General features: G+C 51.0%; 2 protein-coding genes across 7 annotated transcripts; one reads left to right on the top strand and one right to left on the bottom strand.

The window, feature by feature from the left end:
• Positions 1–470: 470 nt before the first annotated feature.
• On the bottom strand, positions 471–6,694 carry LOC121169991 (proteasome activator complex subunit 3). 4 transcript variants are annotated; one of them, XM_041000843.1, is made up of 12 exons: positions 6,411–6,671; positions 5,825–5,899; positions 5,681–5,713; positions 5,506–5,568; positions 5,230–5,334; positions 4,370–4,418; positions 3,417–3,529; positions 3,166–3,234; positions 2,933–3,000; positions 2,776–2,830; positions 2,564–2,650; positions 471–2,063 (listed from the first exon to the last, which is right to left on the bottom strand). In XM_041000843.1, the coding sequence occupies exons 1-12, from the start codon at positions 6,450–6,452 to the stop codon at positions 1,983–1,985; spliced, it is 840 nt and encodes a 279-aa protein (XP_040856777.1). In that variant the 5' UTR covers positions 6,453–6,671; the 3' UTR covers positions 471–1,982. The 4 variants fall into 4 exon arrangements, with proteins under 4 accessions (XP_040856777.1, XP_040856779.1, XP_040856778.1 ...); XM_041000845.1 differs by lacking the exon at positions 5,825–5,899 and having other exon boundaries at positions 6,411–6,694; XM_041000844.1 differs by lacking the exon at positions 5,825–5,899 and having other exon boundaries at positions 3,166–3,279.
• A 5,083-nt stretch (positions 6,695–11,777) lies between these two features.
• On the top strand, positions 11,778–24,980 carry LOC121169811 (beclin-1). 3 transcript variants are annotated; one of them, XM_041000540.1, is made up of 12 exons: positions 11,778–11,914; positions 12,169–12,297; positions 15,988–16,055; positions 17,449–17,507; positions 18,155–18,245; positions 18,346–18,482; positions 18,632–18,829; positions 20,985–21,131; positions 22,260–22,409; positions 22,538–22,598; positions 23,390–23,532; positions 24,235–24,980. In XM_041000540.1, exons 2-12 carry the CDS (start codon positions 12,171–12,173, stop codon positions 24,401–24,403), a joined length of 1,350 nt encoding a protein of 449 aa, XP_040856474.1. In that variant the 5' UTR covers positions 11,778–11,914; positions 12,169–12,170; the 3' UTR covers positions 24,404–24,980. The 3 variants fall into 3 exon arrangements, with proteins under 3 accessions (XP_040856474.1, XP_040856475.1, XP_040856473.1); XM_041000539.1 differs by having other exon boundaries at positions 11,802–12,041; XM_041000541.1 differs by lacking the exons at positions 18,155–18,245; positions 18,346–18,482; positions 23,390–23,532 and having other exon boundaries at positions 11,788–11,914.
• The last annotated feature ends 344 nt before the right edge of the window (positions 24,981–25,324 follow it).

Below are 25,324 nucleotides of genomic sequence, written 5' to 3'. Positions count from 1 at the left end.
TCCCATGTTAATTCTAAAATCCAAAACTTGCAGTCTCCTCAAGAAATTAACATTGCTCAGAGGAAAAGTGTTACCATAAGGCAAAGGAAACTACTGAAGAGGGGTGTGTGTGCCTTGAACCAGGTCAGTGCCCAGATGCAAGCTGACAGCAACCTCTAGTGGCAGCTCATGGGTATTACCAAGGAAGCTGAGGGCCCAGGACACAGCACCGGGGACAGAGGCAGCTTGAGTTTGGGAAATGGCATCTTCCACATAAATTCAAACTGAACACAGATGAAGGACCCACCCTTGCCTCTCGGCCGGCAGGAGCCTCCATCTTCCCCCCCACCCCATCCCGGAGACAAATGGCCGCTTGAGAGGCAGGAAGCCCACGCAAAAGGGTGCCTGAAGATGTGGGGGCAGGCATTTATGGGAACATACAGGAACACGAGTGTGTCTGGGCACAAGAACATGGCACCCAGGTCTGCGGCTTTAGAAAGAGGTCAAAGTACCTGTATTTTTAATAATTTCTTGACATGGTAAAAGAATTTTACATTACAATCCAAGGGTGGTAGGTGAGGCAGGATAGTACAATCCAACAAACAGGGAGGCTGAGGAACGCCTGGGAGGAGGGGGAGGAATTGAGCGGGAAGGGAAACTGGAAGGCAAGTAGGGCCACCACCCACCTCCAATGCGATCGGTTTGTTACGGAGAACTATTCATGGGGAGAGCATCCGGCCTCCTGTCCTATACAACACTGGGAGCCAAGACTGGGAGTTGGAAGACAGAGGCGAGGAGGAGCAAAGGCCGGACACAGAGAGTGGCCGGCAGGCTGACCACAGCTAAGAACTCTCCCAAAGCTGGGGGTGGAGGAGGGTCAACACCGAAACTGTAACAGTGAACCTGTCTCCAGCAGAGTCCAGAGACACAGCGGGGACTTGCCTGGCGTATTCTGACGTGTGCAGTGTGTGTACTTACATGTGCATGTGCACACACACACACACACACACAGGCCTGCTATCCCTGGAAGCACAGAACCATACATGACAAAGGTCTCTTCCAAAGGCAGGGGCCCACAGGAGCAGCAGCGTCTGGGAGTGATGCCCGCGGACGCCCTCACCCTGTTCATAACTGGCCTGCAGGATAGCAAGTGGGAGTCCACGGAGCGGCCTTGGCAAAAGTGCCCAGGACAAGAAGCTTCCCCAATCTCTGCCTCCCACCTCTTGGTTCTCCAAAGAGAACACAAGAGCAGAGGGCAGGTAGGCCTAGGACTTTCATCTGGATGAAAGACGACCAAGACAACTCCTAAAAGGTATGTGTGTGACGGGGTCTTGGAGCAGGAAGTGTAAGGAGAGGGGTAGAAGGGCAAGTGTGTGCACATCTGAACATGTGTACATACACGTGTACACACATGTGTACATGAGAACCCCCACGGTGGAAACACCTGCAGGAGACAGGACGCAGGCGGAGGCCCACGGTGCTTCCTGTCGTGGGTTGTGTGCAGATGGGACACCTGAAATCACCAGCCAGGTGGGACAGGGAGGACTCAATGTGCCACAGAAGTTTATGTCAGGAGAGAGGAGCTGGCCCCCTGCCCACCCCAGTTCCTAAAAAATACCTAGCATTTTCCCTATCATTCCCTTAGCTTCTAACTAAGCATCAACAGAAGAAAACAAAGCCCAAGACACAGGAGGGAGAGTGGGGAGAGAGAGAACACAAGCTTTCCTGTGCCAACATCCTGCACACGCAAACCTGCAATCTCCAGAACCAGAGGACAGGCTGGGCTGGGGGCTTAGGGAAGGAAAGAGAAGAGTTCCTGAGGCCTGAAAAAAGAGGTAAACACATCACAGAACTAGATGAGAGTTTCATTCGACTCTAACTAAAAACAGAGAGGTGTGATTACTATTTCCAGCCAGTTTCCCCATCACGATAGTCAGGTAACAAACCAAGGCAATGTCGGTCTTGAGCCAGACTCACAGAGTCCCCTGGCCCTGGCCCCGGCCTCAGTACAGTGTCTCTGCATTGCTGCTCCGGGGCCGCTTGATCTTCTCGATGTTTTTGAGGATCATGTCATGAAGAGTGACCTGCGAGCAGACACAGGGGGTCGCCCATCAGCTCGAGCACCACCTCACCAAGAAAACCAGACCCAACCTTCGAGTCATCGTCCGTGTAACCCCAATGCCACTCGTGTGAACCTGCCATCAGACTTACACAACACTGAGTATAACTGGGTAGGTGCAAGGCCCCAGGTGTCTAATAACAACTAATTATGCATTCAGCCTTCAATATAAAAAAAAATCCACTAAGTCTTTTAATGTATTTTATTTCCAAAAACTCATTCTTGGGCCACAGGTACATAAAACTCTAACTCTTCCTTTAACAGGAGGAGAAACTGAATCTAGAGTCTGAGCAAGGTGAAGGTCACACATACAGCTGGGCCTTGATTCCTACCTCAGCCTCTCTGACCCTGACGCCCAGGCTGCAGCCACGCTACCATAGCACACACACCCCAGCCCAGGCACACTTTCTTCCACTTGTTTAACCATCAACTCCCAGCCCGACCTTCCAGGAACAGGTTACTCACATACTGATTCCTCAGTTCTGATATGATGAGCCGGAGGCTGATGTACTCTTTCTCGTCAATCTCCGTCACCGTGCGGCGGTAGTCCTCCTGGGATGGGAGGGACGCGGGATGAAGCTGCCCCGAGGCCCACGCGACAGACACCTCCTCCCAGCAACAAGCACACTTCCCTGGCCTGCACCCCCGGCCCCTACAGCCACCAAACCCTGACTTACCACATGGGGATATTTTGCTATTTTAGAAACCAATTTGGCTCTTGTGATATAATATCTGAAAGGAGAGACAACAGGAGGGAGCTGCAGGAGACCCTGTGTGGTGCCCAGCACCGCGTCGCCGAGGCCCAGCTCCCAGGCCAAGTGCAGGCAGCCCTACCTAGAAATCTGGTCCAGATAAGATGCAGCTTCACTCTCAACAGTTCTTAGTTCTGCAACTGTTTCCTCCTGAAAAACAGGCAAAACCCCCAACCTAGGTCAATCCAAAGGCACGTCCTCACCCCAGCAGCCCTGAAAGCAAAAGAAAATCAGGGTGGGGGAAGATGGGGACCTTTCTCCCAAAACCTTTCTCCCCAAAACCTTTCTCTTTGGTTTGTACAGCAGGCACATTACCTGAATGGACACGCCAAAGTTGTTCCCATCTTCTATCCTGGGAATCAAGAGCTGTACCCACATTTTCACCTGGTGAGTGAGAGGACAACACACACATGAGGCATCTGATCTAGTCTGCCAAAGCCTCAAGGTCCCCAACCCTGCTGTGGGAACCCCAGGAGGCAGGACAGCTCCCAGCCACACCACCAGGGGCGGGGGAATGCCGGGCTACAGGGAGGAGCTGGCCCAGAGGGCATTAGCTCCAGCCTTACCGTGTTACACTTCTCAATCAGCAGCCGGATCTCAGGTTTCACTTTCTCAATAATGTCGACCAGCTGTTGGTTGCTTTTTAGCATCCCATTGGGCATCACAAACACCTTGGTTCCTGGTAGGGATGGGGAAGGTCAAACAATTAAGAAAGAGGAAAGAAAAAAAAACATCCTCTACTTTTCTTCCCCAGGGCTGCCAAGACCTCTACCTTGCACCTGTCACAATCCTACCAAGACACAAGCACGGTGCTGCAGCAGCTGACTCCTCCTGTGACACCAGCATCACATATGGACACCAGTTTAAGTCCCAGCCATTCTACTTGCAATCCAGCTCCCTGCTAATGCACCTGGGAAGGGGGATGACCCACATGCTGGGCCCCTGTACCCACATGGGAGACTGGGAAGAAGCTCCAGGCCTGGCTCATCCTTGGCTGTGGCAGCTATATGGGGAGTGAGCCAGTGGCTGGAAGATTCTATCCTCCTCTTTTTCTGTAACTCAGCCTTTCAAATAAGTGAAAAATATACCTTGAGAAAAACTGAAAAGAGATGCATAGTTCAATAGAGAAGCACCCAAGGTTTGCCAAATCTTAAGATTAAGAACATTAGAATAAATATATGGCTTAAAGACTTGTCAAAAACCACTACTGCAGAGGCAGAATACAACACAGAACCAAGACATGAGGTCCAGAGTGCCAACCACTCTCCCGTGGCAGCCCACAGCAGGTCAAACCCGCTTATGAGAGCTGGGTGGAAAGTGCTCAATGACGACCAATTCCGGAGGACCCACCGTTGCTGACTCTCAGGGACACAAACGGATCTTGCTTCTTACCCCTCACTTCTACCCCTACCCCCATGGCGCTTCTGTCTGCTTGGGAACCCCTTAGAGCTTAGAGTCACTTTCCAAGGATGCAGCTTGGGGAGTCAGGGTGATTTGGGGAGCATGGACCTGGCCTTACCTTGGAAGGCCTCTTCACACTCATCCAATCTTCGCTTCTTATAAGTGGGCTAAGACACAAAGAGACAGGAGTTAGCCTTCCTGCCACACCCACAGTCTTGTCACAAGATGCACTTCAAGTAAATGCAAACCCTTTCTGCCCCTGTGCTCTTACTCATTCTTGCACAGCTTCCCAAGTACATACAAGGAAAGCTTGCAGGAATGTTCTTGCCACAAGGAAACAATCTTGCATACAACTTGGGGAAAGGGGAAGAGACACACAAAAAAGAATGGGAAGAGGCCCCCATCAAGGCAGGGTGAGGACCATCAGGGGAACACATACAAATCTACTAGTTCCACAGAGACTCGCCAGCCAAATGACTGGCAGTATCCAGCACTCACTGTGTCCCCGACACAATGCCAGGGGCTAAGGATACAGAGCTCCGGCAATTCCCACCCTGCGGATGTGCTAGTCCTACTAATGAGTGACAGTAACACAAAGAACAACCCTACTGCAGCCAGATTCTGTCAGGGAGTGGACAGGGCATGGATAAGGACCAGGTGCTGTGGGCGCGCACAGGAGACTGTCACCCCGCGACACGTGGGCATGGGAACGGAGGGGAGGGAGTCTCACTCAGAGCCCTGGGTAAATCCAGATGACTCGAGTGGACCTGTAGCTACGTTAATCCCACTGAAATCCCGTCTGTCACTGACAATTGTATTAACACACACACTTCCTGTTTTATAAGGCAGAACCGGGGTCCAAGAGCAGCACACAGCAGTCATCATTCCAGCCCTAGCTCCCGGATGCCAAGCCGACCGGGCACTGGAGGACAGAGAACCGACTGCTACGGAACCCAAAGCCCAACGGAAGACACTTACACCATCCAATCCATCGTGGCTATTGGTGAGAAGAATAGGATCGGGCACTGGGAGATTCATGTCTGAGTGGATCTGCGTCAGGTCATGGATGTTCAGGATTGGCTCCTGAAAGAGAAAGGCCCACCCTCAAAGTCCTGCTCTCCTCAAGTTGAACAAAGCTTCTATTCCATTGGAATGGTTCAGACTCGAGAGAGCTTTATAGCACAAAACAGAATCGCCTCGCAGAATGTTCAGCACCAAACACCACTGGTGGAACTGGAGCACAGGGTCTCTCACCTTCAAAAAACTATCAAGTTCTAATAACTTCTTCGGGAAAAAATTTGCCACCAAGTCTTCTGCCTAAACAAAAGGAAAGTGCGACTGAATTAACAACCGTGGGACAGACTCTTCCTCTCTCTGCAGAGCCATCTCCTCTTTGGCAAAATTCCCCAACAAACTCATCCATACTCACCTCACTTGTGATCCGCTCCCTGAAAGAATCAACCTAAAATGAACAAAGATAGCAAATTCAGGAAAAGCAAGGCAGTACCTGGCCCCAGGGGCTGGTATGGGCAGAAGGAGGAAGAAATCCCAAATCCAGCTGTCCAACCCTCACCTGGCAATTGTAGTGAGAAGCTGAGAGGCCCCCAGACTGCAAATACTTAATTTTTTTGAGGATCCATTTCTCCATCTCAGGAGAGGCAGGTGGGGCTGGAAGCCAGCACCCCTTCCTCTCCCCTGCCTCACCTCGTCTGAGGGCTATCTGGCCCTGACAAGGCCCCAAGAGGAGGTGGCGGTGTGAGCTCACAAACGTGCCTGTCCCTACTCGCACCCGGGACCTGATAGAGCAAGCCAGCAAGCCGGCCAGTCGCCAAGGGCATGATGGGGGTAAGCGCCCAGGGGGGCTCGCGGACTTCCAGCTGTCACTGGCGCCAAGCACCGAGTCCAACACATGCCATCAGAAGTCTCCATCACCAGACGCGGGTACCAGAAGCCCCCACCATCGCCACTCCCATGCTAGCCTTTCCCCCCCTCAAAGCCGACTCCGAGAGTCGGTGGGGGGGCTGGGCTGAGCCGAACGGAAGCTCCGAGCTGTGTGTCCCCAGGGAGACAAAAGGCACCATGCGGGGGTCCGGAGGCGACCGACCGCAGGAGTGGTGGAGACAAGCAAGGGGTAAAGGAGACCCGGACCGGTCCGCTACCTTGAGCTTCACTTCCTGATCCACCTTCAGCAACGAGGCCATGGCCGGGCCGGGCCGTGTCCGCTCCGCTGGAGACCAGAGGCGCTGTGGGCTCCGGGGAGGGGCCAGAGGGACCTGAGGAATCTCGGCTGCCCGCGAGCACCCGGCCGGCGTCTATGGCTCCCTCCCTGCTCGCTCGTTCCCTCCGTGCGTGCGGTCCGTCCGCCTGCCCGCCTGCTGCTTGCCTGCCTGATGCCTGCTCGCACTCTCCCTCGCCCTCCCGGCTTTCGCCGCTCACGCCGGAAGTGGCGTCACAGCCAATGGCCGGGGCTCCCGCGAGGATGTGCGCACCCTCTGCGCAGCCGCACGGGTCGGGGCTCCGGACGGCGCGATGGGGACCCCGGTTCCTAGGTGGGCCGAGGGCGAAGCAGCTCGGCGGGCGGGCGGGCGGGCGGGCGGGGGGTGCTCTATGGAGAGCTGGGCTTTCGAGAGATTCGCCAACTGCTAGACCTTCTGTCGGCCCCTATCCCACGGGACCCTCCGAGCGCCGCTGCCCCCCCCCGGACGACGCCGTCGCGCTCCAGTGACGTCACCGGAGGAAGCCGGCGCCTGAGTACCGAGTTCGAGACTTCTGTTGGACGTTCCCGCTACTTTTTCTCTTTGGCTACAAATAATGAGGCCAGAGACAAACCAAACAACTTTCATTGCGCCATTTCCCTGATACGTTTCTCCGCTACTTATTAAACTTCCAGACCTAGGGGGTCAACTATCTACTGTGCAAATTGATGCCGCGGTGGTGTAGGGCTGACCCGAGGAACCCACGAGCCAGACCCCTGACAGCTCGGGTCATGCTGAATCTGTTTTTCCTCATGGAGACCTGAGACCATCTTTTCACCCTGGTTATTTCACTCAATAAAACGGCCCGTGGCGCTGTGACAGGCTTTGGAGCAGCACCCAGTGTCTCAAAGCCTAGAATTATTTTAGAATAAAATCACAGCTTAGCCACCTTTGAAAAGACCCAAGTGGAATTAATTCTCCTGTTTAACTCAGTGTATCCAAATACAGTCAGCCCTCCATGTCTGCTGTCCCCCGCCCTCAGCTTCTGCTAATCCCCGTTGGAAAATGATTGCAGGGGAAAGCTGACAGTATACTGAACTCATACAAACTTGTTTCTCATCATTGTTTCCTAAACAGCACACTGGAACAGCCACTTACAGAGCAGTGATGTTGTCTGAGAGAGGGGCACCTGTCGGGTGGATAAGGTGCCCACATCTGGCATGGAAATAGCGGGTCCATGCCGGCTCCTTCCTGCTGAGGCAAACCCTGGGAGTCGGCGGTGATGCCCAAGCATGTGGGTTCCTGTCATCTGTGTGGGGGATCTGGATTAAGTTATTTAGGTTTCTTTTTTTTTTTAAGATTCTATTTATTTATTTATTTTATTGGAAAAGCAGATATACAAAGAGGAGGAGAGACAGATAGGAAGATGTTCCGTCTGATGATTCACTCCCCAAGTGACCTCAATGGCTGGTGCTGCGCCAAACCAAGGCCAGGAGCCAGAAACTTCTTCCAGGTCTCCTACGTGGGTGCAGGGTCCCAAGGCTTTGGGCCATCCTGGACTGTTTTCCCAGGCCACGAGTAAGGAACTGTATGGGAAGCAGGACCACCAGGATTAGAACCGATGGATCCTGGTGCATTCAAGGAGAGGACTTTACCCACTAAGCCAGGGCTCCAGGCCCCTGAATATGGCTTTTTTCTTAAATAATTGTGTTTTACTTCCTCTAAGTAGGTTGTAAAAGGCTAATACACATTCTACCTTCCTCTTTCCCATTCGTAGTTTCCATTGTACTCCACTTGGTTGGTTCCTCTGAATGTTTAGAGGATGCCACTGTATAAGCAAATACCAATCATTTCTGGGTGCTTAAAATCACATAGAATCGCTGAGTTTGGGTCTGACTTAAAATTCATGTTGGTTCTGGTGTTGTGGCATAGTGGGTTAAGCCAGTGCTGGCAATGCCAGTTCTCAGAGCATTGACTCAAGTCCCAGCTACTCCCCTTTTTGGTCCAACTTCCTACTAGTGCACCCGAAAACGCACCAGATGATGGGTTCCTGCTTCAGCTTGTTCCAACACTGGCTGTTGGAGTCATTGGGGAATAAATTAGCAGTTGGGAGATCTCTCTCTCTCCCTGCTCTCTCTTTTTTTCTCTGCTTTTCAAAGAAATAGATTTTTGGGAAATAAAAGCATCAGGTTTAACTCTCCAACTGGTGCATAGCCTGCCTGCCTGCACACCTTACGTCCTGCAAGTTTTCTCTCCCACACTCCAAGTGGTCGTTACACTTTTTCATCTCCCAGAACCCCCGGTGTTCATTCCCTCCCACCTCCGTGCATCATCTTGCCTCCCTTTTGATTGAGAAAACAGAAACAAATGAGAATGTCTTCATCACTCATTACCTCCGAATGTGCCAGGCCACACACATTTCCTCCTCTCAGCGAGGAAAACATCCCTGTCCCCCTCAAGACCCCGCCTTCCCTTTTGTGCATGGAACCCACCCCTTTTACTTTCTCAAGGTCTGTGCCCCAGTGACCAGCCCCCCTTTTTCCTATTTCACATTTTCCTCTGCTGGCTTATTGGTGGCATGGCTGCCCCTCTCCCATCTTGAGAAAAGCCCGGTTGAACCCAGCCTCCTCTCAATGCTCCTTCTCTGTCTTTGCTCTTCTTCATGAGGAGAATTCTTGTCTGTTCCTCTCCCTTCCTAGTTGATCTAGACCACTCTAACCAGACTTTCCAGACTCCCTCCTTCCTTAAGATCAGGCTTGTAGGTCACCAAGGACAGTACCGTGGCTACCTTGCTTCATCTTAGCTGGACCTCTCCGTGGTGCTCAACACATTCACCACTCCTGAAACACACGCAGCAGCCTGCTCTTGTTTTCACCAGCCCCCGTGCCGACTTCTCTTCCTTTGAATAGTCCTCCTGTTCTTCACTTCTTTGTCTTACTCCTTTACTCTGTGCTTATACTTTCTAAAAGAGTTTACATCCATTCATAACTTCAAAAAAATCCACCTGCTGAGGACTCCCAGCTTTGATCTCCACTCCTAACATCTTCACTGAGGTTCATCTTGGGTACATAATGGACATCTCAATTCTTAACGCTCCCACACAGCTGTCACTTGGTTATTTTTCCCCCAAGGTTTCTGGAGGGCCATGCTCCCTCTGGTGGTGCTGGGGAGAATTGTGACCTGTCCCCACACATCACTCTGCTACACACACACACACACACACACACACACACCTGGCACCTTTTGTTAACTAGTCACACTAGATGGGCATCCATTGTGATAACCTCAGTGACCTGATGATCTGCAAGGACCCTCTTTCCAAGTAAAGTAACAGTCTCTATGATCCAAGTTCTAGTGGTTAGAACTTCAGCATCTTCGGGGGCACACCACTGAGCTGGTAATACTACCATTGTCTGAAAATATTTATGTGTTTATTTTCAAATTGTCCTCTAGACTTTAAAATACTAAATCATTCACCAATGCGTCTTTCTAGACCTTGAAAAGCAGTTGTAGTGAGTCTTCCATACTTATCGGAGCAATGAGACAAGACATGCTGTGAGTGATCTATGATGCTTCAAGCACTGTGTGCCTCGGCTGTCATGTGCTCCCCAAGTGCCCATGGATCCTTCCACTTGGCCATCACACTGCTAGATCTGATACATGCTCTTCGTTCCCACTGTTCTCATTTTGTTAAAGAGAGAACAAGGCACGCGGCAGTTGAGTAGCTTGCACAAGGTCACGGGCAGGTGGATGGCAAAAGATCTGTTCAGCACCCCTGCAGTCTAGCTGCGCAGACCCTCAGTGGTGAGTGGTACAAGCACACTCCCCCCAAGGCTGTTACCTCTCTGTGCCTTTGTGGGATGGCATTTGTGGCTGTCGAGCAGGAAGAGCTTGGGACTCTGCATGAGCCCCAAGCGGCCTAGGGGAGAACTCTCTGGAATGATTCCGCTCACCTCCTCCTCTAGAGAAAAGTCGCAGGCCGAAGGAACTAAGAGGAGGGCGGCTCTGAGATAATTTCTGATGAATAATACTGGGAGCAGTCCCGCTCCATGCACGCAAGAGGGTCACACGCATTTGAAGCGAGCTGTGAGGACATGACTTTAGACGCATGGTCTCCCTCCAAGTGTCTTGTTTGAGTCCTGGAGTCTGCATGCATTCCAGCTTCCCATCAGTGTACCCGCTCGGGGTAGTGGGTGACTGCTCAAGTAGTGGGGTCTTAGCCACCCAGATGGAAGGCTTGGGTTGAGTTCGCCCTGACCCAAGCCTGGCTGTTGTAAGTATTTAGGAAGCAAAACAGGATGTGAATTTTATACTTACTCTAAGTATAGAATTATGCAAATATTTTAGGGGCTGTTTTTTGGCACAGTGGGTTAAGCCATTGATTGCTACACCTGCATCCCATATGGGAGTGCACGTTCAAATCCCAGCTGCTCCATTTTTGATCCAGCTTCCTGCTCATGTGCCAGGGTAACAGCAGATGATGATGAGATGGAATTCCAAGATCCTAGCTTTGGTCTCACTCAGCCCCGGCTTTTACAACCATTTGGGAAATGGAACAACATGTGGAAAGATCTTTCCATTCCTCTCTCTCATTACCTTTTACATAAAGCTTTTTTAGGGCCCAGCAAGGTAGCCTAGTGACTAAAGTCCTTACCTTGAACGCGCCAGGATCCCATATGGGCACTGGTTCTAATCCGGCAGCCACACATCCCATCCAGCTCCCTGCTTGTGGCCTGGGAAAGCAGTGAAGGACGGCCCAAAGCCTTGAGACTCTGCACCCACATGGGAGATGCGGAAGAGCTCCTGGCTCCTGGCTTCGGATTGGCTCAGCTCTGACTATTGCGGTCACTTGGGGAGTGAGTCATTTACTTTTCAAATAAATAAATAAACTGAGATCATATGATACCTGAAAGAAGCCAGACATAAAATACCACATATTGTATAATTTCGCTGCAATGAAATGCTTGGAAAAGGCAAATGTATTTAAACAGTGAATAAGTAGGGGGTCTCTGTGTAGGGGTGGGAATGAACTGTAAAGAGCTACACGAATGCCAGAAAATGTTCTAAAATGACCTACACACTTCAAAGGGGTGAACCTTACGGTACGGAAAATGGTACTCTCCTAACTCCCTACATGTTTATGTTTAGGGCCAGCGCTAGGGTGCCGCGGATTAGGCCTCAGTCGGTCACGCCGTCCCCAACACCAGAATTCCGCCTTCCCCAGGCGAAGCCCTGGCGGGGATGAACGAATTCAACACCGGGGGGCAGCACCGCACGGCCCACGGCCCGCGACTGTCGGCCGGCGTGACGTCACGCCCGGCCCCGGGCGGAAGTCCTCCGCCGGAGGACCGGGAAGTAGCTACAGTCTGAGGCGATGGCGATTCTGGAGGCCTCGCTCTGGGGCCGATCCGGGGCTGCGGTGCCCCCGCGATAGACCGAACCTGAGTGGCCGGCTCTGGGGCCCCGAGGTGAAGAGCGTGAGGGACTGAACGGGGACTTTAGAAGGGAACGTCGGAACCCTGGTGGTCCCTGTAGGACCGAATCTCCCTGAAGCTGGGTTCCAATGGGCTTTGCCTGGGCTGCCCCCCAAAGCAGGTGCGCCGGGGGTCGTACGGTTCCCAGAGGGACGGGAGCGGGCCAGGGTCTTCCTCCGTCCCCGAGGCAGGTAGTAGCGCAAGGGTGCCGGTCCTGCCTAACGCCGCCTCGTCTCCCCCCGCCGCAGGGATGGAGGGTTCTAAGGCGTCCAGCAGCACCATGCAGGTGAGCTTCGTGTGCCAGCGCTGCAGCCAGCCCCTCAAACTGGACACGAGCTTCAAGATCCTGGACCGGGTCACCATTCAGGAGCTCACAGGTCAGCGAGGTCCTTGGCAAGAGGGTGGCCACGAGCGTGGAGAGTGGGCAGCTCTAACGATGTGAGGCTGACTTGTGGCATCTTGCAGACTGGCCGGGAGAAGCTGGGGGGAGGTGCTGTGTGTCTGTGGCTCCCCATTTTCTCACCGGACACTTGGAGCTTTCCGTAACAGAGGCTTTTGTGTTTCTGCTTCTGCTCTTTTGAAGGGAATGCAGACACACCAGATGTGAATATGCATGTATGTTATCAGTAGCAGCATCTGTGGAGCACTCAACCTTGACATGCACCAAGGCCATTACCCCAGAGTGGTGTCATCCTTACATCACTTGATGTGAGCAGTTGAGACTGAGGTTCAGTGACTAACCCGGGGTCCAACAGAAGTGAAATGAGGTTTGAGAAGAGAACAAACACACAAAAAAGTTTAAATCAACTTGTGGGTCAGGAATCAGCCAGCTTTAGTTTGCCTTTCAAAACAAGTGATTTTATTTATTTGGAAAAGTTAAAGGGAGAGAGATCTGCCAGCCATTGGCTCACTCCCTAAATGACTGCAGTGATGGGCTGGGCTGGGCCATGCCAGGCCAGGCTGGGAGTCACACCTGGATCTCTCAGGCACAGAGACGGGGCCGAAGCACTTGGGCCATCCTCTGCTGCTTTCTCAGGTGCACCTGCATAGAGCTGAACAGGAAGTGCAGCAGCTGGGACTTGAACTGGCATCCATTGGAGATGCCAGCACTGGGCCTAACCCACGCCGCTGGCCCCAGTTCGCTGGGGCTCAGTCCTAGCTCTCACTTGCTACCTGAGCAGTGTTTCACATGTTACTTCCCCTTTCTGAGCCCTGGTGTTCACTATTTTTTATTATCTGATGCCTCTTTTTTGGTGGTATTATCTAATAGGTTTTTTACTTTTTCTGATGGAAAATTTTCAAACAGATGTGTGTACAGGCAGGTGAGTAGAACAGTGTCCTCTCCTGTCCGCCACTCAGCTTCAACAGCCAGGTTCTGCCATCCTGTAGGTATATATGTATATTTAGCTATTTTGATTTGAAAGGCAGAATTAGAGAGAGAGAATGAGAAACAGAGAGCTTCCATCTGCTGCTTCACTCCTCAAATGGCTGCAGTGGCCAGAGCTGGAAGCCAGGAGCTTCTTCCAGGCCTCCCGATGGGCAGAGGCCCAAGCACGTGGGCTTTCCACCACTGTTTTCCCAGATCATTAGCAGGGAGCTGATTTGGAAATGGAACAGCTTGGAATTGAACTGGCACTGCAGATGGAGGCTTAACTGGCTAAGCCATGACACCTGCCCCAGACTCTGCCATTCTTACATTTTCTACACCTCCAGTCATTTCACATCTCTCTCCCAGTTATGACTGTCACACTCTTTTTGTTTTTTAAAGTTATAATTATTTATTTGAAAGAGTTACACAGAAAGAGATAGACATTTTCTATCTGCTGTGCAGATGGCTACAATAGCCAGGGCTGGGCCAGGCCAAAGGCAAGGAACCAGGAGCTTCATCCTTGTGTCCCACATAGTGATGGTGGTTCAAAGACTTGAGTCATCCTCCACTGCTTTTCCAGGCCACAAGCAGGGAGCTGAATGGGAAGTGGGACTGCTGGGACATGAACAGGCTCCCATATGGGATCTCAATGAGTGCAAGGCAAGGACTTTAGCCACTAGGCTACTATGCTGGACCCTAAACAAATCTGTAAATATATATTAAAAGGGACCCAGTGCAGTAGCCTAACGGCTAAAGGCCTCAGCTTGAACGCGCTTGGATCCCATATGGGCACTGGTTCTAATTCCAGAGGGCCCCACTTCCCATCCAGCTCCCTACTTGTGGCCTGCGAAAGCAGTTGATGACAACCCAAAGCCTTGGGAACCTGAACCCCTGTGGGAGACCTGGAAGAAACTCCTGGTTCCTGGTTTTGGATTGGCTCAGCTCTAGCAGTTGTAGCTGCTTGAGGAAGATCTTCCTATCTGTCTCTCCTCCTCTCTGTATATCTGCCTTTCCAATAAAAATAAATAAATCTTTAAAATATATACACACATACATATATGTGTACATACATGTACACATACACATATGTATGTATGTGGATAGATAGATAGACTTTCCCCGTTCCCTTATGTACTTTTCCAGTTATCCAAGGGGGAAGGGAGTGTTGACTGTGGGATTTTCTTGTGTTTGGTGTGTGTATATGTGTGGGGGTGTGTGGTGTATGTTTTGTGTGTGTGTATATGGTGTTTATTTGTGTATGTATATTTGGTGTGTGTGTTATATCAGCATAGATTGCAGCAGCTTCACTTGCTGCGCTGTAGTGCTGTCTGCTAAGTTAACTTTTTTTTTTAAAGATTTATTTTTATTGAAAAGGCAGATTTACAGAGAGGAGAGACAGAGATCTTCCACCCGCTGGTTCACTCCCCAAATGGCCACAACAGTTGGAGCTGAGCCAGTCTGAAGCCAGGAGCCACTTCCACATCTCCCATGAGGGTGCAGGGTTCCAAGGCTTTGAGCCATCCTCTGCTGCTTTCCCAGGCTATAAGCAGGGAGTTGGAGTGTAAGTGGAGCATCCAGGACTAGAACTGGTGCCATATGGGATGCTGATGCTTGAGGGTGGAGGGTTAACCGGTTGAGCCATGGTGCCAGCCCCAGTTGTTAGCTTTTACAATGGAAATTTTTTTTAAGATTTATTTATTATTACAAAGTCAGATATACAGAGAGGAGGAGAGACAGAGAGGAAGATCTTTCGTCCGATGATTCACTCCCCAAGTGAGTGCAATGGCCGATGCTATGCCAAGCCGAAGCCAGGATCCAGGAACTTCTTCCGGGTCTCCCACACGGGTGCAGGGTCCCATGCTTTGGGCCGTCCTTGACTGCTTTCCCAGGCCACAAGCAGGGAGCTGGATGGGAAGCAGGGCCCTCTGCAATTAGAACCAGTGCCCATATGGGATCCCAGCGCGTTCAAGTCAAGGACTTTAGCCACTAGGCCACCTCACCGAGCCCTACAGTGGAAATTTTAAAATGTATATGGATCTCTGTGTGCTCATCACCTGGTTTTAGCAGTTACCACACACACTGCATCATATTTCATCTCCAGCCCCATCCATTCCTTCCACCGTGAATTATTCTGAAGAAAATCCAAATATAAAATGACCGTGAATATTTTTTAAGGATATGGATTTTCTAAAATAATCATGATGCCACTAACATCTTACTCTGATTTTACGGGAGTGGTGGGAACACCAGATTCTTGGTGTAAACGGTACTTTAAGGTACTGCATGTTAAACTTTCTGCTGCCTGCAGTGTCAGCATCCCATATGGTCCCTGTTCAGGTCCCTGCTGCTGCCTGCAAATGCACCTGGGAAGGCAGCAGAGGATGGCTCAAGTCCTTGGGCCCCTCCCACCCATGTGAGAGGCCTACATAAAGGTCTGGGCTCCTGGACTCAGCCTGGCCCGGCCCAGGCTGTTGTTGCCATTTGGGAAGTTGAACCAGCAGATGGAAGACCTCTTTCTCTTTCTGTCTCTCCCTCTTTCTCGGTAACTCTGCCTTTCAAATGAATAAACAAATCCTAAGGGAGAGGGAGGAATGGAGGTGAGGTAGCGATGAAGATATTTCAGATTCTTTTCTCCTACTTCCGTGAGTGCCCCTGCCTTGCTAAGACTGGTTCTGACTGATCGTTTTCCTTGCCACAGCTCCGTTACTTGCCACAGCCCAAGTCAAGCCAGGAGAGACCCAGGAGGAAGAGGCGAACTCAGGAGAGGTAATACAGGTGTCCTGTCCTTCCCATGTAAATAGTCCGAGTGGGAGGTTTGATGTGAAAACAAGAATGTAGGCTGGGTTCCTGCAGGGTATTTTGGGGGTTGCTGGGTGACAGGAGACCTTCGGTGGTGCCAGATCACTTTAGATTGTTGGCACTGCAAAAGTACGCCTGAGGCCCCAGCTAGCCAATAGCAATGTGGAGAGGACTCCTGTATGCTTGAGGCAGAATTCTAGACAGTGAAGGGCAGGGTGGGATGGACTGTGTGTCCACGCCCTATCATCTGCTGTTGCAGCTGGTGAGAGATGTCCATCCTTCTCCTTCTGGACCACATGCTGTGTGATTACACTAGCTTGGAATGGACAACCTTTTTGTCCACAAGAGCCATTGGATATTGATGACATTATTGGGAGCCACACAAAATTACCAGCACTGTGGAGTTATTTGTTGAATTCTGGGTCCTGCCTGCAGTTGTCTTGACAGGGCCGGAGTGAAAGGTCTACAGGCATCTCGTGACCTACTGGCCGTCTGGTCAGCACCCCTGTCCTAGACAGTAAGACTGGCAGCACTAGAGAATGTGTCATATGTAAAACTGTGGAAATGTCAGTGAATGTGTTAAAAATGGCTTGTTTTAAATGCACAACATTTTATCTGGGAGGAGACCACCCTGGCAGGAGGAAAAGATGTGAGAGGGAAAAGGGAAGGAAGCAAAGGGAGGGGGTGTGGTCAGCAACACCCGTGGGTGTCTTGGGGGGCGTCTATGGCCACATCCCATGAAATGACCTGGAATATTCCCCAGAGACTGACCCTGCCCTGCTAGGGGCAGCTGAGGGACTCACCTGTCACAGCTGCCCACCGTTTACAGCAGCCTGTCGTCTTGGCTGGTTCCTCCAGCTATCAGTCCAGGGGCCGGAGAGCCTTCAGCAAGGAGGCGCAGGGGACTGTCTGTAGAAGTCAGGAGATGTTGGGAAGATTTTGGTCACATTTAAATCATTTCAAAACACCAGCAGGGTAAACGATGGGCTTTGTCTATACTGTGGAAAACGTCATGGCAGCCAGATCTGGTTTTTGACTTAGAGCATTCTTCTACTATCCCTGACCAGAAAGTGTTGAGAAAACACCACATTTCATTAGAAGTGGAATGTCATGAAGGAAATATCTGATCCCCATAAGAAAAATAAATAAGTAAATGGTCACACGGGATCTTGGGTTAGTCTGCACCATGGCTCCTTTCTAAGGCACGCACAGGGAATGATCCAGTAATACCCCCTGAAGTGTCTGTGGTTTGTTAGTCCAGTGGTTATCAATCAAGTAAAGCCAGTTACTTCTGAAACTGGGGCTCAGGCCCCTCCTCTAAGCTGCCAGAGTGCTAATGCTTGTATTTCGTCTTCCCTAGGAACCCTTTATTGAAACCCGTCAGGATGGTGTCTCTCGCAGATTCATCCCCCCAGCCAGGTGCCTACAACTCCTCATCCCCCTTTCCCTTGCCAAAGGCCAGTGGCATGGTGACTGAGCCCAGAAATTGAGCCCTGGGGCCAGATGCTGGAGGTGAATCATCGCCTAGCCTTTTGGCGCTTTTCGGAAAAGCTGTAGTCCCATATGTAGCCTCTTACCTCCTACTGTTGATTGGGTTCCTGCAGCCCTTCACGCTGTGCAGAGGAACGGGAGCTCTGATGAGGCATGTGGAGGAGCTGAGGGAGGAACTAGCTAGCAGAGGAGATGGAGTTCTTGAGAAGTTGTGGAATAGTGAATGTTAGACTTCCAGGTGCAGCAGAAGGTGACTGGCCAAGGGTGTGGTCCCGAAACACAGACTTTTCCTGATTCTCCCCTCCTTTTCTACCATAGACACACATGACAATTGTTGATGCCCCGTCTCCCTCCTTAGTCCCTCCAAGCCAACCTTGGTGCTGAGTGCCCCCTGTGGAAGACCAGCCTGGCCTTCCCTTGGGAGAGAGGCACCCCTGGGAGGTCAGTTGGGCTAGGAGTGGGTGTGCGCCCAAGGCCCCTCAGCAGGGCCGGGAGAGTCTGGCACTGGCAGCACAGTAGGTGGAGGAGGCCTCTCTGCTCCCTCACCTGGCCTGTGGGCGGGGGGCTGTCTGCAGGATGATGTCCACAGAAAGTGCTAACAGCTTCACTCTGATCGGGGAGGCTTCTGATGGTGGCACCATGGAGAACCTCAGCCGAAGACTGAAGGCAAGTTGGTCCTGTTCTGGTGTTCAGCAGTGGACCCGGGTCAGGGGGAGCCGGGCTGATCACACAGGGAGATCTCACCCTGCCTCTGCCATACCTTCAGGTCACTGGGGACCTTTTTGACATCATGTCAGGCCAGACAGATGTGGACCACCCGCTGTGTGAGGAGTGCACAGACACTCTGTTAGACCAGCTGGACACTCAGCTCAATGTCACCGAAAATGAGTGTCAGAACTACAAGTGAGTGTCTCTGGAGCCAGGGCCCATGGGGTTGGGGTCCTTGAGCTGTTCCTGCTCCCGCCCCCATGACAGGTCCTGTGCAGCTTGCAACTGGCTGCAATGGCGGGGCCCTCTGCTAAGCACACTCAGCCTGCCTCTGTCCTGGACAGGCGCTGTCTGGAGATCTTGGAGCAAATGAATGAGGATGACAGTGAACAGCAGCTCCAGAAGGAGCTAAGGGAGCTGGCCTTGGAGGAAGAACGGCTGATCCAGGAGCTGGAAGATGTGGAAAAGAACCGCAAAATTGTGGCAGAGAATCTGGAGAAGGTCCAGGCTGAGGCCGAGAGACTGGATCAGGAGGAAGCTCAGTGAGTGTCCCCTGCTCCCCGCCTCCCCCTCAGTGTCCCCTGCTCCCCGCCTCCCCCTCAGTGTCCCTTGCTCCCCGTCTCCCCCTCAGTGTCCCCTGCTCCCCGCCTCCCCCTCAGTGTCCCCTGCTCCCCGCCTCTCCCCTCCAGGCTGCAGACAAGAAAATGGCTTCCAGTTGAAGAGGCCTGATCAGTTGGGGGACCATGGTCAGCTGCCAGTGGGTGGCTTCTCTGCTCTGCCTACCTTGGTTGCCAAGGTTCTGTAGGATGTGTCAGCATAGCCAGGTGAACAAAAGAATAGCCAGGGAGCACAGAAACCAGAGGCCTGGTCTCTGTTCTATCAGGAGTGGACCCTTTTGTTCTCATCTAGAAATGTGAACATAATAGCCTGCACCTGTTCTCTACCTTTGTAGATTTATTTATTTGTTAAGTGGGTTTTATTCTTGTTTGGTTGTTTTGTTTTTGCTTTTGTTTTTGTTTGGTTAGACTGATTTATAAAGAGGAAAGAGAGAGAACTTCCATCTGCTGGTTCACTCCCCAAGTGGCCACAAATGGCTGGAGTTGGGTGGGTCTAAAGCCAGGAGCCAGGAACTTCTTCCAGGTCTTCCCCATGAGTGCAAGACTTCTCACACTTGGGCTATCATATTCTGCTTTCCCTGGCCATTAGCAAGGGAGAGAAAGTGGAGCAACCAGGACATGAACTGGCACCCATATGGGATGCTGGTGCTGCAAGGCAGAGGAATAGCCTGTTGAGCCAGCCACTATGCTGGCCCTGTAAATTTATTTTTGTTTAGAGGGAGACCGAATGGTTCAGCCCCCTGAATGCCTGCGACAGCCAGGGCTGGACCCAGCTGAAGCCAGCAGGCAGGGACTCCCATGGGTCTCCCATGGGGGTGGTAGGAACTCAACTCCTTGGGCTCTCACCTGCTGCCGCCCAGGGTATGCATTTCACAGGAACTTGGAATCAAGAGTGGAGTCAGGGCTTGAACCAGGCACTCGGATACGGGTTGCAGGTATCCTTACTGGCAACTTAACCACTGTACCACGTGCCCAGCCATGTCAGGGACGTGTTGACCTGAGGGAACCCTCTGCACGAGGAGAAAATGTCTGCACAGAAGTTGAAAGAATCAGGGGCTGAGAAGAAAGTTCATTTTTTGTTTTTGTTTTATAGAAATATTTAGCTATTTCCATTTGAAAGGCAGAGTTTGAGAAGCAGAGATAAAGATTTTCCCTATGCTATTTCACTCTCCAAATGGCTGCAGTGGCAGAGCTGGGTCGCACAGGATCCAGAGCTTCCTCTCGGTCTCCCATGTGGGTGCAGGGTCCTAAGGCTTTGGGCTGTCCTTTACTGCTGTCCTAGACCATAAGCAAGAAGCTGGATGGGAAGTGGAACATTTGGGACACAAATCAACTCCCTTTTGGGATGCTGGCACTGCAGATGGAAGCTTAGTCATTGCCACAGCACTGGCCCCAGTTGGTTTTTCACAAAATAACGGGCAGTAATGTATACAAATAAAGTTATAGAGCTTAGCTGTGTCAATTTATACTTAAAAGTCGCTTTTGGGGCCCAGCGCAATACTCTAATTGCTAAAGTCCTCACCTTGCATGCGCTGGGATCCCATATGGGTGCTGCTTCATATCCTGGGTGCTCTACTTCCCTTCTAGCTCCCTGCTTGTAGCATGGAAAAATAGTTGAGGATGGCCTGAAGTCTTGGGACCCTGCATTCACATGGGAGACTTGGAATAGGCTCCTGGCTCCTGGCTTCTGATTAGCTCAGCTCCTGCCGTTGCAGCCACTTGGGGAGTGAACTAGCGGACTGAAAATCTTTCTGTCTCTCCTCTCTAAATCTGACTTTCTAATGAAAATAAATTTTTAAAATTAAGTAAAAGGCTTTTGCCTCATTTCTGAAGAAGGTGAGAAATACAAGAAGTTTTTGTCCTGGTTTGGGAGAGCCCTTTCCTCCCTCCACTTCCTACCTGTGGGCAGCTCAAATTTGCGACATTTTTGTCCCTTCCAGGCCAAACAACCAGAGCATCTATTCTGTGAGGTGGGGGGATCTATGTCGACTATAATAGCTGCTGTAACTGGGGGTGCCGGGATCGCCCAGAGGTGTGACAGTAGAGAAACTCGAACCTCCGGGCTATTGGCTGCTCACAGGTATCAGAAAGAATACAGTGAATTTAAGCGACAGCAGCTGGAGCTGGACGATGAGCTGAAAAGTGTAGAAAACCAGATGCGGTACGCGCAGCTGCAGCTGGACAAGCTGAAGAAGACCAACGTCTTCAACGCGACCTTCCACATCTGGTAACGAGGACCAGGATGGGAGGGACACCGGGGTGCATTGTGTGTGTGGCCCTCAGCTATTGACTACTAAGCCAGGGCGCCCTCAGCACCCCCAAGGGGGACCGCAGGTCCTCTTCACTCAGATCCCTGCCCTTGCTGTGACGGGGCAGGGTGGTGGGTTTCTAGAGCTTGGCGACAGCCACCAAAGGAAAGGCAGCCAAAAAGGAAGAGCTCTCTAGCTGAGCCCTTCAGCCCCGGGAAAGCCTCGCACGGCAACCCAGTGCTGATTTCTCACCCCCACCATTATCTGTGTTTTCATGCGCTAGATGCTGTATCCATTTAACTAGTAACTGCTGAGTGAGCACTTGCTGCATGGTAGCCACAGTGCTAAGCACTAGCAGGGCAGCTCCGGCAGCGGCTGTGAAACAAGGCAGTATGGAAGCCCCAGGGTGCCATGGGGACACAGAAGGGCATTCTACCCAATTCAGGGAGACCATGTGGCACACACGCGCGCACGCACACACACAGAGGAAGTGATGTTTAACCTGAGAGGGGAAGCAGAACTCTGTGGCGGCGGAGTGATGCCCACCGGAGAAAACATTGTGGGTCAAGGAAGGAGGGAGGGGAGCATCCTGAAATCAGAGGAGCTTATTGTGACTAAAGATGGAGTGTCAGGAAGCCAGAGAACTGATGGCCCCTGCAGCGTCATGTTCGCCTGCTTGTAGAGTTTGGGCTTACCCAAGTAGGCAGTGGGAGCCCCTGAATTATTTTAGGGCAAGAGTTATATTTACAATGGACACCTGTAACTGTTGTGTGAGAAATGCCTTGTCCAGCAGAACATTCGGGAGGGATCTACAGAAAGAAGGAGTAGCAGAGTTTGCAGAAGTGGAGAGTAAGAGAATAAAGGCAGTGGGGATTCAGGGAGAGGAGCTGAGCAGGAGCACTGAGGGATGACCCCTGGGTCTCCTTGGCCTCTGCCCAGCAGAGATGATGACTCAGTGGGAAGCACGGATGAAGGTGCCAGGTGGAGCTGCAAGTGCGCTGCCACGAGAAGAGGGAAATTTATGCTGGGCTAATGTAGGTGAGAGTGGAAAACTGCACTTTTAAGGGCTCCCCTGAATTTGCCCTGCCTTCGGCTGTCCTCCACAGGCACAGTGGACAATTTGGCACAATCAATAACTTCCGACTGGGTCGCCTGCCCAGTGTTCCTGTGGAATGGAACGAGATTAATGCTGCTTGGGGCCAGACAGTGTTGCTGCTTCATGCCCTGGCCAATAAGATGGGTCTGAAATTTCAGAGGTAAGAAATGCAGCTCTCTTTTGGGGTGTGGTGTGTCTTTGATACCCTGGTCTCGTGAGAACACTGGGGTGCTGCCTCCCGGGATTGTCTAGGCACGGTCCTGTCCACCTGTGTGTGTTCTGCTCTAGGTATCGGCTGGTCCCCTATGGAAATCACTCGTACCTGGAGTCTCTGACAGACAAATCTAAGGTAATCCGGGAAGCTACATTTGGACTAAGTACAGGATTCTTAATATTTTATTTTTTGTTTGTTTTTCTTTTTTAAGATTAATTTATTTGAAAGAGTTACAGAAGGGGGCTGGGGACAGAGAAAGCATCTACCCACTGGTTCACTCCTCAGATGGACACAGTAGCCAGGACTTGGCAAGGCCAAAGCCAAAAGCCAGGAGCTTCATCTGGATCTCCCATTTGGGTGACAGGGGCCCAGATGCTTGGGCCAGCTTCTGCCTTTCCCAGGCCATTAGCAAGAAGTGCAACAGCTGAGACATAAACCAATGCCAGTATGGGATGCCAGCATTGCAGGCAGTGGCTTTACCTGCTATGCCACAATGCCAGCCCCAAATGTTTAGTTTTAATATTGGCATCATTCAGTTTCTTAGATTGAAATATCTCATGGAGGGCCAATGTTTTGTTTAGGTTTAGCTCTTTTAGGGTTTGCAGGAAAAAAAGCTATTACAGCTGGATGAGAGGGGAAGTGGAGCACGTCATAGGGGCTGTGTGCTGGGGTGGGGTCGCAGTCCTGGTGAGGGAGAGGATGGTGCGTTTGCACTCGCAGTGGAAAGGGGTGAGGGGAGTTACTTGCCCCTAGTTGCTGCAGTTGTTCCAGGTTATGGGCGATGATAGAATGCAGCCACCGTGGATACTACCGACGCATACAGATCGCACATGGCCCGGGAGACTGACAGGATTGGGAACTGCCCCAGTTCACCGCTCTTAGTCCCTCAAACCCTACTTTCTTTTTCTCTCCCTCTCATGTGACAGGAGCTTCCATTGTACTGTTCTGGGGGGCTGCGGTTTTTCTGGGACAACAAGTTTGACCACGCAATGGTGGCTTTCCTGGACTGTGTGCAGCAGTTTAAAGAAGAGGTTGAAAAGGGCGAGACACGTTTTTGTCTTCCTTACAGGTCAGTATCCCCCGCGCTGAGAGGGCTGTAGTAGACCCAAACAGGACAGAGTGAAAGCACAAGAATGCAGGCCTGCACGTCTCAGTGGTGGGAAAGCCAAAAGTGGCACAGGCCCGTGACCCTGATGGCAGAGGCTTCATCTAGCACTGCAAGCAGGACAGAATGTGACCACTGAGGCCCTGGAGCCCAAGAATGTTGTCTTAGGTGGTTTTGTGGGTTTTCTTGGCACTGAGCTCAAGCCCGCTCTCCAATTTCAGAAAGGTTTTTTCCCTGAAGCCCTTGGAGACTTAACAGGAATGCTTCTTTTGGTCAAAACCGGTAGAAGCCCAGTGATGGATAGAAACCCTAGTTCAGGAAAGCGAGGCTGAGCCGCTTGTCACCCCAAAACAGCATTCCTTCTCTTCTGCCCTCCCAAGTTCAGGGGTGCCGGGAAAACAGTAGGAAGAATTCCAGTCTTCCTTCACCCCTGCTGCAGGCCTCTGGTGTGTGTGGGAGTGTGTCCTGTCCCTGTCCTTGGCAGTGACAATGGGCTCTTGTGACAGTCTTCTTGATTTTTGGCTTTCAAGCAAATCCAAGATACACGACCATCCCTGCCAAGTGGTCTTTAAGAGATACGTTGACGCAGATGGTCCCGGGATCGCATCCCTGCCCATTGGCCTGAAATGATGTGTTACTCATGAGCTCTGCCATGTCCCTCTGCAGGATGGACGTGGAGAAAGGCAAGATTGAAGACACAGGAGGCAGCGGCGGCTCCTATTCCATCAAAACCCAGTTCAATTCTGAGGAACAGTGGACAAAGGCTCTCAAGTTCATGCTGACCAACCTCAAGTGGGGCCTTGCGTGGGTGTCCTCACAGTTTTATAACAAATGACTTTCCTGAAGGGATGTTTGTTTGCCTTAAAGGCTTCACATTTTGTTGTGTTTGCAGAAAGTTTAAATTTGGGTAATATTAAACAGCATATGTTTACAATACCAAAAAAAGACAAAATCCACAAAAGCCACTTTATTTTAAAGTATCATATGACAGCGTCTCCACAGCTGCCACATGCCATGGACAGTCACCAACCCGGGTCACAGTTTTGACTCTTACCCCATGCCTGCCGTCCTCCCTCCTCTGAAAACAACTAATTTAACTTTGCTTTTTTTTTTTTTTTATTGAGTTAAATTGAAGTTGATATGTTCTCACTGGATTTTAGCTCTCGACTTCCTGCACTTCAAATATGAAATAGAAACTTTTGTCGCTACCGAGACGAGATGTTTGGGACACACAGTTGTGAGAAAATGACATCTAAGCTTTGTCTGGTCACCATGTGATGTGCTCAGAAACTTGAAATCAAACACTTCTCACTGAATGTCTGCTCTGTGTTAGAGATAATGAGGTGGTGTTTGATACTGTTTGAGACATTATTGAGAGATTTATTTGTAATAAAAGATTTGCTACAGTCTGATAACTGCGCAGAGGTGAACTATTGGGGTTTTTGTTCAAATGGAGTGCTTTGTGCTCTGGAAGAAGACTTCAAGTGCAGGTATGTGGAACTGAAACATGCCGAAGATAGCTTTGTTTCTCTTTTTTAAGACTTCTGATGATAGAGGGCTGTAGCACTCAGTAACAAAAAACAGATGTTAAATGAGCTCTCGGAGGAAATAAAGGCTGGCTGCTCAGTCAGGGTTGCCCAGATGCTCCATTCAAACCTCCCCCACCACATTAATACTAAACATTTCTGGTGTTTCCCTCTTAATGAAATTAAAAAATAGCTTGTTAAACAAAAATAAAAATATACACAGAATTGAA

The sequence above is a fragment of the Ochotona curzoniae genome, unplaced genomic scaffold, assembly GCF_017591425.1.
Source record: "Ochotona curzoniae isolate NIBS_2020 unplaced genomic scaffold, NIBS_Ocur_1.0 scaffold_2453, whole genome shotgun sequence".
In the NCBI taxonomy this organism is placed as follows: domain Eukaryota; kingdom Metazoa; phylum Chordata; class Mammalia; order Lagomorpha; family Ochotonidae; genus Ochotona; species Ochotona curzoniae.
Note: the sequence above shows the minus strand (reverse complement) of the source record. Positions and strands in the feature narration are given on the sequence as shown.

Bases quoted from the DNA above. Each gene is read 5' to 3' on its own strand.
- LOC121169991 (XM_041000843.1), bottom strand. From the start codon at position 6,452: ATGGCCTCGTTGCTGAAGGTGGATCAGGAAGTGAAGCTCAAG. The intron at 5,900-6,410 runs GTAGCGGACCGG...GCCTCTCCTGAG, and splicing joins ATCAGGAAGTGAAGCTCAAG to ATGGAGAAATGGATCCTCAA. The intron at 3,530-4,369 runs GTAAGGCCAGGT...CATCCCTACCAG, and splicing joins GTGTGAAGAGGCCTTCCAAG to GAACCAAGGTGTTTGTGATG.
- LOC121169811 (XM_041000540.1), top strand. From the start codon at position 12,171: ATGGAGGGTTCTAAGGCGTCCAGCAGCACCATGCAGGTGAGCTTCGTG. The intron at 22,599-23,389 runs GTAATCCGGGAA...CTCATGTGACAG, and splicing joins CTCTGACAGACAAATCTAAG to GAGCTTCCATTGTACTGTTC. The intron at 23,533-24,234 runs GTCAGTATCCCC...GTCCCTCTGCAG, and splicing joins CGTTTTTGTCTTCCTTACAG to GATGGACGTGGAGAAAGGCA.